Genomic DNA, 11193 nt, shown 5'->3' on the forward strand with positions numbered 1-11193 from the left:
CTCTGTCTCTGGTGAATCCTCTCACCCTCCACATCTCTGGCCTGTACCCAAGTTCTGTACGAATAAAAAAAAAACACAGCACTAAGAAGCTAAAGCCACTTCAGCATGAGTTCAATCCCTGCCCCCGGAGGTGACCACATGGTGCAGCAGACCCCTCCTGGCCCGTCTGCTGCTCCCCTCAGCAGTGTACTTCGTCAGCCTGTTTTGCTCCCCTCTCTATCCTTGATGAATCCTCTCACTGCCCTTGCACCTCTGGCCTGTACCTCAGTTCATATGCATAAAAAAATAAATCTTTAAAAAAAAATTACCCATGTATGCACACAAGAACTGGGGTACAGGCCATGGATGTGGGAGGCAGCAGGATTCACCAGAGCAGAGTGGGGAACAGAATAGGCAAATGTACTGATACACACTACTGAGGGGAGAAGCAGGTGAGGCAGAAGAGGTCTGTTATGCCCTGTGGTTCACTCCCCAGTGGGGAATCAAACTCATACTGCAGTGGCTGTGGGTGGCTGCACCGTGCTGTGCTTTAACCCACTGTGCCACCAGGGAGGGCCCTGAATTTACCTTTTTGCAAAGACTGCTGTTCTAAACACAAAAGGGTATGCCCTTAGTATTCTAAAATCTATAACCTGTGGTAAAGTTAGCTATAAAATATACCTTAAAAACAAATTGCAGAGAAAAATAAATATTACATGAGAATTCCCAGACTTCAGATTGATTTACAAAGGCCCCAAGAGGGTAGGAAATCCTAATTCCATCTCATACATAAACATGTCATCACTTAGAAGTAACACTCCACATTCCAAACAGATTAAATTTCAACCTATTTAAATACTCCCAATTATACTCTATTCTGAGGAACTCTTTTCATTAGGTTATCACTATACAGATTCAAGTCTCACTGTAAGAAATACTTGGAACACCCAGGACTAACCGTATAGACAGAAAGCTAAACAGTATATAAGACGACTCCTTTGGTTCTTAAAGTTTTAGAGAATCATTAAAGTTTTTCCTTAAAGATTCACCAGTTTAGTACTTAGCATTTAGTAAATACCTCTGAGAGTAAGGCAAAGATCTTTCTTTGTTTAAAATGAAAGGGAGAACCTTCCCTGGTGGTGCAATGGGTTAAAACACAGCACTATAAAGCTGCCACAGCCCTGCAGCAAATTCGATCCCCTGCCACAGCCTGTCTCCCTGCTGCTCCCCTCAGAGTGTACTTCAGTACATCCGCCTGTCCTGCTTCCAGCTGTCTCTGCTGAATCCTCTCACCCTCAGCACCTCTGGCCTGTATCCCAGTTCTGTATGCATAAATCTTTTAAAAAAATAAAGTGTTTATTTAACTTTTCCATAAATTATCTGCCTCTTTCAAACTTATGTGAATAGAGTGAAAGCAACAATCAAAAAAGAAAAGTTAGCTCAAGAACAGAAATAAGGGGGCCCTGCCTGGTGGCAGCACTACAAGGCTTCCCGCAGCCACACAGTGGGAGTTCCATCCCCAGCCCAGGAGCTGACCCACATGGCACAGCAGCCACCTCAACCCCAGTACCCCTCGGCAGCGTGCTTCGTAGATATGCCTGTTCTGCTCCCCACTGTGTCTCTGGGGAATCTGCTCACCAACCCTGTGCCTCTAGCCTGTACCACAGTTCTGTCTGAATAAATGGATTAATCTTAAAAAAGAAAAAATTAGAAATAAGGGCCTCCCTGGTGGCCTAGGGGTTAAGTCTCAGGATTATTAATGAGATGGCCTGAGTTTCATCCCAGCAAGGGAACTGACCCACAGGGCACAGCAGACTTCTGACTCACGCACTGCTCCCCTCAGCAGTGTACCTCAGTAAATCCAGCTATTCTGCTCTCCACTCTCTCGTGAGTCCTCTCACCCCCTTGCACCACTGGTCTACACCCCAGTTGTTCTACACATAAAAGAACAGATAAGATAAATTCTAAGTAAATGCACTCATGAGATGTGTGCCTTTTCCATGGATTTCCCTGTGGCTCTTTGTTCTACCAAGTTTTTCAACTAAAAGAATTTCGTTTCTCTAACACGGGCAAAAGCTCAGATATGACACCAGAAAATCCTGATTAGTATATTATCATTAAACAAATGCCTCACTTAAGAGCCCCTTCCATAAGTAAGTCCTCTGGCTTCAACTTAAATCCTAACTTTGTGGGCATTACACATTTCCACTATTAAATAGTACCTACGTCAAGAGAAGTATACTTACGTGACCTCTTCTGAGAACTCTTGGGGGATTGGCTTCTAAGTTTCACAATATAAATTGTCAACAGGTTGGTACAGCTCTATACATACAGGAAAAGTTGATTCGAGATGAATTTATACATATAGATCTAAAAGTCCACAGGATTCTTGCTCTCTCTGGGGAAGCCCACTCACTAGATAAATGAAATCTAGTGAATAAAACTAGATAAAACAAATACATCGCAATAGAGGTAATATGAATTAAGTGAATGACAAGGTATGACAGAAGGGCACTTGACCCAGAAAGTCTACTGACAGGAGTGGAAACTTGGTCACCTGGGAGTTGGTATAAGAGAACACAAATGGGCACCAGGAAATCTAAACTTTAATTCCAGTTCTGTTAAGTTCTAGCTCTATGACATAAACCCTCTGGACCTGTTTCATCTCTAAATCAAAGTAGATTAAGAACATGTTCCAATTCTAGTATCCTGTTCACTGGACCTTTATCTACAACCTTTCCCATACATTTGAATTTTACAATGTTTATGCCCTGTATCTTCAAGGCTAAGAATGGACATACGGAGATAAGATTTTGTATCATTTATTTTGCCCTTCCATATTCTCAAGGTAGGAAGAAAGAATACTTTAGACCTCTACACTACTATTTACATTAGGAAGTATTTATTCATCAATGTCAGAATATTTAGTGATTTATCAGCAGCCAGCAAAATTTACACTTTCTCCTGGCTGCGTATACCAACTAGCCCACTCTGCCAAGGTAACGCTGACGGAGAACAGAAACTTTACCAAGAACAATACAACACTATGACCCAATTTTTGCTAATAAGGGTGCACACTTGGAAACGCTTAAGTTTTCTGAACAGAGAAGGCTGGAATATCCAGTTGTTAGTCATTTATAACTTTATCTTTGTTTTGCAGTCCCTCAGAAATGCAAAGTAGCTTTATTTCTTCCTTGAAATGTTTGAACAGAGTGGCCTATTCATGTCATGTTTTTTCCCTAAGCTTCCACTTCCTACTTCAATATATCTCAAAATAAAGAAAACAGCTCATTTTAAACAAGAAGTTTATTTAAACAACAAGACGCTTGACTTGAAGGGAAAACTATCTAGGATTCATTTCTTTTAGAGTAATTTATCCCTACTTAAAGACAGATTGCCCTACATGTAACAGCTACGTACAAAAAAGTTATAAAATTGTCCTTGGTTTTACAATGATAAATGAAAAACATTAAAATTCTCCAATCGAACAAGGTATGCAAGAATTTTTATGTTGTTCTTTTTTTTGTTAAACATTGAGAGCAAAATAACTTACTGGAATATAAAGATAAGAGCTGAATGAGCATGCCACTAATGGAGAAAGGGGGTATTTTCACAGAACCAATATTTTTCCCCAACCCATCTCCATTTGATGTCAATCAAAACATACCATTGGCCATTTAGTTAAAAAAAAAAAAAATGCAATATGCTTGTGCACATACACCAGTTACTTTATGTACAATAAAGGAACGGGGAAGGGGAAAATGAAAGAATAGAGAAACTATACTGTAGTAGTCAGGATGTGGTGGACCAAATTGCGGTTTTCTAATTGAGAATGTCTTCTTGGTCTGGAGGAACAGAGTTCTGGAGTAAAGTAGCAGGTTCCCTTTTTAGTAGACACCTCCTGTCTGCTGTTGGAACACATCAATTGTATCTTCATCCTCCATTTCCAACTAGCATAAAAGAGAAAAAGTAAACTGAAAAACCACTGATTATTAAACTTAAAATTTTTAACCATCAAACAATCATCCTGAAAAAACTCAAAGTCAAGGGTTCATTATTTTTGGCATCCCAGACCTTAATGTAAAACCAGACTTGGGTTTATATAATATTCCATTTGGTATTCCTTTTTACTAATTACAATAAACTTTGCTTTTTAAGTTAAAAACCTGAGTATGTTTTCAAAGGACGTGGTGTCTCATTCATCAAGAGAATTCAGCTCCTCCTTGTGGCTATGTACTATAATTGCTTCTTTCCTTGGGGTTTGTAGTGGACTGCTTCCTAAGCAGTCTCTAGCCAATGGAAATTTCATCAAAAGATTTTCCCCTCAGGAACAACTCAAAGACATTTCAAAATTTTGAAGATCATCAACAAAACCTCAAGCTGGATGTAGTGCTCCACTGATACCATATTACGTTCTAGTTTTTAATGGTGTTAGAATATAAAACATACGAGATTCCAACTTAAATTTGGTTTTCTCCTCTAAGTATTTTCCCCAAAATTGGAAGTCTTAAATAAAAGTTAAGAGTAAAAGGAAGCAAGCTTCCGCCATAGCAACTGCCCAGTCACATGCCCAATTACAAAGTGACAGAGTAACAGCAGTGATGTGTAAAAAGATTAAGGGATCAGATAATTTCCCTCGGTAAAGGGTTTGGAAAAGGCATCTATTACCAAGAACTTGCCCCATCAAATTAAACTACCAAGAGACTGACAGTTAATGTCATCAGCTCCCTTCAGTTCCTGGGGATTCAGTATGAAAAGCTCAAAGAGAAATGGTCACAAACAGCCCAACAATCACTTGTGTGAACTCTGCACACGTTCAAGGGCTGTAGTAACAAAAAGCAACAGAAAAATAGTAACATTCTGAACAAAGTTTTATTTTCTCCAAAAATGCTGGCCAACAGGAAAAAAATGGGTTAAAGTCACTAAATGGCCTATTATCTCTACTAAATGATAACTAGAACTTCTAAACTACTGGCATTTCTGGACCCTGTTAGTGTTTTCTGTCTTCTGTTCCCCTGTGATCATATATTACATAGCTTTTTAAAAGATTTATTTACTTATGCATTCAAGAACTGGGGTGTAGGCCACAGGTTAGGGGTGATGGTGACAGAGGATTCACCAGACAGTGGGGACCAGAACAGGCAAACCTACTTAAGTACACTGCTGAGGAATGAACTCATGTTGCAGTGGCCGGTGATAGCTTGACAGCGCTAAAGCCCTGCACGACCAAGGAGGCCCGATTACATAGTTTTAAAGCCTGGTGAACAGGTATATATTCCATTGCCAAAAGTTCATAAATTCATTAAGCTACTGGGAAAATCATTAAAAAAAGTTTCGATTTTTCTAGTTAGCATAGAGATTTTTTTTTACCTGTGCAGGTGTGTCTGTTTCATTGATTGGTTGCCCGTCAAATCGGAATCTGATCTGCCTCATCGACAAACCCTGGACAAGAATTTAATAGTAGTATGTGGGGAGAAGAAAAAAAGGTTAAGAACTTCACTTCAAGTAAATTAAGTACATAGTTATATTAAAAGACACCTAAATAAATTCCTGCTTTTCACTTTCACTATCTTTAATCAAGTGCTCCTATATATTAATTACCTCAATAAAACTGGGTGGAGGGGAACATTTTATAGGTAAAGGAGGTAAGAACAAAACATTTTCTTTAGAAAAATGTTTTAAAAGGTCTTTTTTACTTCAAGCTTGAATAGACCACACCTGGGGTCTAACAGTATATATAAGAGTTCTCCAAAAGGAACCCTTAATACCATCAAAAACAGTAAGTCACCTAGAGAAGTGTAATAAGTAAAACTACCTGAGAAACTACCTTACCTTCACTTCTATCACCATGCAAAAGTAATGTTATGTCCCACCCAGCACAAAGCAAACCACAGGTATTCAACTTCTTATCCTTCGGCAGTCAGGACATTCCCAACAGAACACAAGGCATTAACTGTCCTGAAACCCTAAGACCATAATCCATACTCTTGAAATTCCTAGAATAGCTCAAAAGAAGCACCTGCCTTTTAATTTGCTTCTCAGTATTTATTGGAACCAGTAACTATTTATTGTCAACTTCTCACTAGAAAATAAACCCCAGGAGGGACAGGAATCCAAGCTGTCTCAGTTACACTATTTCCCTTGCATATAATTCTGAAGGGGTAACAAATAAAATGCCCATCTACCAAAGCTTTTTTTTTTTTTAAATTTAAAATTAAGTCTAAAACAACTTAAGTTGGGGAGCTTTATTACAGAGGGAATTGAAAATCTATACTACTGGAGTTTAGTTTCAACTAAGGAGATAAGTAAACTTAAACATGTCCCTTCCACACATTTCATTTCGTTCCAGTGTTTTCTCTATCAGTATTACCTACTTGAAACGGATGTGAAGGTTAACGGAGCAAGAGCACAATTCCAAACTGCAGTCGAATGAAGATGTAGAGAAAAGTACACATCCAAGTGTGTTGTGAAACATTACCTTGAAAAACTGCTTTCTAGGAACCATCTTACAAACCATCACTCCTGAGCTGCGCTCAAAATTACAAACTATATTATCACACAAACTCCTTCGTTTAGTATTTAAGAGAAAATTTAACCCTAGTTTTGAAGTACAAAAATATTGAAGTGCTCATCTAACACCTGTATTCCCTCCCTTAACAAGGGGCTCACTGAATCAATCCTCAAAACCCAAAGGTCACATTGTTTTCCTTTGACACCAGACAACTTTGCTGTGAAGAGGACAAGTAATCCCCCACCAGGCAGACATCATCCACAACTTTAGTCCATTCATGACAAATTTAAATCTGTGATCAGAGCACAACCAAGAACTGAATGGCAATTCACTAATTAATATTAATATATTTTTGTAATCACTCCGTTAATACTAAGCATATTCTTTTTCTTTCTTTACTACCTCTACTGGCAAGATCATAAAAGTCGATGGCAAGTCCAATTCAAAACACAAGGGCAGAGAAAGGCAAGCCAAACACAAGCGAACTGTTCCTTTTTTGCAACTGGTTTCTCTATTTTACTTATCGAAACAAATTTTTTTTCTCAATTTCACTAGAGTGTGAAAAATTCAAAAAGAGTGAAAAGTCCAAAATTCGGAGAACTTGCTTTTAAAATTTTATAAACCACATTCAGTTTTCAGAATTGTATTTGGGGGTCCTCTGCTGTATAAACCACTGTCTGAGCTTTATAGAGCTGTGAACCCTGAAGAGTTGCACATTGTTCTTTGAATCATTTCCCCGCTGCACAAAAATGAATTGAACTAAACCATTTTCTGTGCTCTCTGAAACCAATTTATACTCCATGAAATAATCTGTAAATCCACAAAACAATGGAATGGATGCTCTTAATTAACTAAAAGTGATTGACATGAAGTGGACAAATTCCACTTCCACATATTTAAGAAAAACTTATTTACAAACGGTCTTTGAATGTTTTTATATTCATCATTTTATAAGCACTTGTTGAGCAGGCTCTATATGCCAACATAGGGTCTAGCTGCTAGAGAAATGGTCAACAAAAACACTCTAGGCTCATGGAGCTTACATTTTGGCCCAGGAAGTCAGTAGGCAATACAAATCACCCCTCCCCCTCCAGAGAGGGTTTTGATGGTGACAGGAACAGAGGTATTATAAATTCATCAGTTCTCCAAGTTAACTGAGCAACAGTGAATGAGAGAAAATGGTTAAAGGCACTGCATTATCAAATGCAAGTATAATGTAAGCTGTGTCTAGCCACCACATTAAATAGCTACTAGCAAACATTTTAATTCACCATACTTAAAATACTATCATTTGCAACATGTAACCAGCCATTTAAAAAATTGAGACACTTTTTCTTTACTGAGCTTTCAAAATCTGATATATATTTTACACTTTATAGCACCTCTCAATTTGGTGCGATCATTTTAAGTAGTAAACAGTCACATGTGGCTTGTGGCTGTGTTAAGACACCATAGATTTAGGCAAAGAACATTATCACATGCACGGATTTTTATCTGAATTACGAAGTATCATCAAACCTCTCGAGGTTTTGATCTATAACTGGACACAGAATGGTGCTACTTACTGAGTGAGGGCACCAGAAAAAATTATTTCTACAAGTAGATCAAAAGTCCACGCAGGTTCAGTTTGAGATGCCTACTAGCTATCAACTGAAATTCCTCCAGAAATACACCATCGAGTGATTTTTATTAGAAAGTAAGTATACACATTCACTTAACCTTAGAGGAACCCTTGGTCAAAAACTCACAACTGAGCCCCTACCCCTAAAAAACCCAACAAAAAGTTTGGCTATGCAAAGTAGACATTTTAGACTTTTGATCTTCTAAAAAGGATCAGCTCAATTGTGATACCTCAACTGCCTTCTCAATGGAGAAATCCATGTTTCAGTCAAAATTCAGATTATTCCGAACTGAAGAGTAAACTGTGAATAATCACTTTCCAAGTTTTTTCCTGGGTCAGATCTTCATATTTGCATTCCCACAGGCAAGAAGTGGAATTACATGTTTTGGGTCACTAGGCTTTTTCCTGTACTGTAGTGGTCCCTACAGTTTCTTTAACCTAGTTAACTCAAATTTACAAGAAAAACTTTCACACTTGGTAACACAATTTATTCAAACATGGCAGGAAAACAGAAACAGAAGTTTTGATTGACCTAGTAACTCAACCTTATCAGAAATCTCCCGTAAGGGCAGCCTGGGTACTAGGTGGGCTCACTTTTTCTGGCATATAGGTTGGCCCTGCACACGGTACGCCTGTGGTCAACACTCCATCAATAAACTCTGAGGCCCCTAAAGGAATACAGGAAATCTGAAAATACCACTAGTACAACGTTCATGGTTAAAGCTAGGTGGTTGGGGTCCAGATAGTCAATGTCAGTTTTTCAGGTTTGCTCTATGAAGTTTTCATAATTAAGTGTTGAAAATATAAGTTTAAAAAACTAAAACTTAGTGGTAATTAGGAAAAAGTCAAAAAAGCTATGCAGACTCCTGAAAGCCAAGTCTAAGCATGTGTTTCTATTTTGTATAAGGCTTTGCTACATAAGATCTACAAAATGATTACCTTGAGAATTCCCCTGTCACCTGCAGGGGCACTAGTGTTCAAATATGTTTAAGTCAAAAGTGCAAAAATTCCTTAGTACTATTAGTCAGTACTTATTCACTAAAAGGAGTCTTACCAAAATTCATCAAGTAAGATTATACTCAACATTGTATCTTTATAAGGAACTAAAAAGTAGGTTTTCTTTTGTTTTTGAAAAGGACAATTTGCAATGTAGATAAATTGCCAAATAAAGGAGTGATTTGTACAACCTTTATATTACACATTCCGGGTAGCAAAACTTCAGTTACCAAGTGGCCACTTTTGTATTCCCTCCAAAAGTCACCTATAAAGATGTCTCTGCTGTTACAGACTAGATATCACAAAAGGAAAGCTTTTGTCTTATTAAGTTTGCATTTATCTCCCAGCATCTGTTCATTTCTACTTCCTCTTCTTCGTGTCTATTTACTATTTTCTGAGCAAAATGCAAATATCCATACAACACAAGGATGTTTATGCTTGACTCAGTCAAGTTTTTGACTGTTACTAGTATAAAATTATCACAATTTTGCAAGAAAATTATAATATTAACTCATTTTACTTCTAAACTGGTTAAAATACTGTAATCGTTTTGACACTAGCAAATATTAATAAAAAAGGAAGAAGACAAAAAACTACCAAGTTCATTCTTACTTTCTTACAAAAGTAAAATTGTATCTCCTTGGGATCAAACCAAAAGTTGTGAATATAATGATGTATTCCTGGCATCAAGTCTAGAATCATAACACTAACCAAGTCACCCTACAGATTTTCATGAAGATTCAATAGACCAAAGATATTGATAATGCTACGCATAAGTGCATATTCATCCCACTAAATAATCAGTTCTGTATTATGCTCATCTAGTTTCTACAAGAAGGTGTTTGGATCTTTTTTATTCAGTGATATGCACATGTCTGTTCCTCACCTGTCGTTCGCAATAGGCTTTCATTAGTTTACTAAGTGGTGTATGCCTCTTAATCTTAAACTGCACCACAGAACCATCCTGACCCGCCACCTTCAAATTAATATGATCGTTGTTCTCGGTCTTGACTCCTTCCTGTTGAAAGAAAAATAAGATTGTAATTTGGAAAGGAGAAAAACAAACATCTTTTAAAGCAGCGGTAGCCCAAGTTGCTTCAGAAATCAACAGGTTTCCCATTCCAACTGATGCAAGAGAACAAGGCAGTTTTGAACTGCTGAAATCAATGTGAAAGATGAGAAATCGGGAGCAACCACATCGGGCAGCTGTCAGAGAAACAGGGAAGCAGTCCACATGCAGTACCAGCGGTAGCAACAATCGAACTGTAAAGATGGGTCCGACTCAAGTCACTCCAGGGCCCTTTGGAGCCTGGATTTTCTAAAACAGCCAATTTTAAGACTCTCAAAATATACCCTCCCAACAGATTAAAAGTGACCCTTCTCTTTTCAAAGTGTTTGAAGTGCAGAGTGCAAGCAAAACCATCTAGAGCTTGCAATTCAAAACTGCAAATAATTCCCTTGTTAAAAAGTTACCAACGCAGTTTTACAGAGACCCGAGAGTAGCCTTTGATTAGCTCTGAAGCTGCGGTACCAACTCCGCACCACTTTCCGTGTTCGCCACTATCAGAGGCTTCATTTTTGTTTATATTAGTTAAGAGCTCCGACTCTCCCCTCCCCTTTGTTGTCATGGGTCAAACGCAGTTTTATTCCTCATCTTCCTTGTAGGTTTCTCCAATCTTAAATCTATCAAAACCAAAGGAAGATGAGTTCTGCAGCCCGCTCAATCACTTCAAAAAAGGCAAGGGGGGGGTCACAAAACCAACCCGAAGTCCCGTGTGCTCCGGTCCACACGGGGAAAAGCTCCTGGTTCCTCAAAACCCGCCTTAAAAAGTTAAGCCCCACCAAGTCGCGGTCGCACCTCTGCCTCCAACTTCCCGAAACCACATGGTCTCCGCAGGGAAGGGGTGATCTGGCACCTGGGAAAAGCCCCTGCCCATCCCCCCTCGGGATCCCGAGGCCATTCAAGTGGGAAAGACTCCCCGGGAATCCCCCTACCCCCGGCCCTCACGACGGCCCGACGGGCACCCGGCTCCCAAGCCCTCCGCAGCCCATTGATTCGCGCCGAGCCCTTGCTCGGCCAGCGCGG

General features: G+C 39.0%; 1 protein-coding gene across 1 annotated transcript in view; it reads right to left on the bottom strand.

The window, feature by feature from the left end:
* Positions 1-3267: 3267 nt before the first annotated feature.
* SUMO2 (small ubiquitin-like modifier 2) overlaps positions 3268-11193 on the bottom strand; it is a 9384-nt gene continuing 1458 nt past the window's right edge. Inside the window, exons 2-4 of the mRNA XM_004693379.1 lie at positions 9994-10125; positions 5350-5421; positions 3268-3929 (exon numbers count right to left, since the gene is read on the bottom strand). Of these exons, the coding sequence (XP_004693436.1) occupies positions 3867-3929; positions 5350-5421; positions 9994-10125 (267 nt within the window). The 3' untranslated portion in view covers positions 3268-3866. The remainder of the gene's footprint in view (positions 3930-5349; positions 5422-9993; positions 10126-11193) is intronic.

This window comes from Condylura cristata, unplaced genomic scaffold (assembly GCF_000260355.1).
Source record: "Condylura cristata isolate star-nosed mole 26May11 unplaced genomic scaffold, ConCri1.0 scaffold00038, whole genome shotgun sequence".
Taxonomy (NCBI): domain Eukaryota; kingdom Metazoa; phylum Chordata; class Mammalia; order Eulipotyphla; family Talpidae; genus Condylura; species Condylura cristata.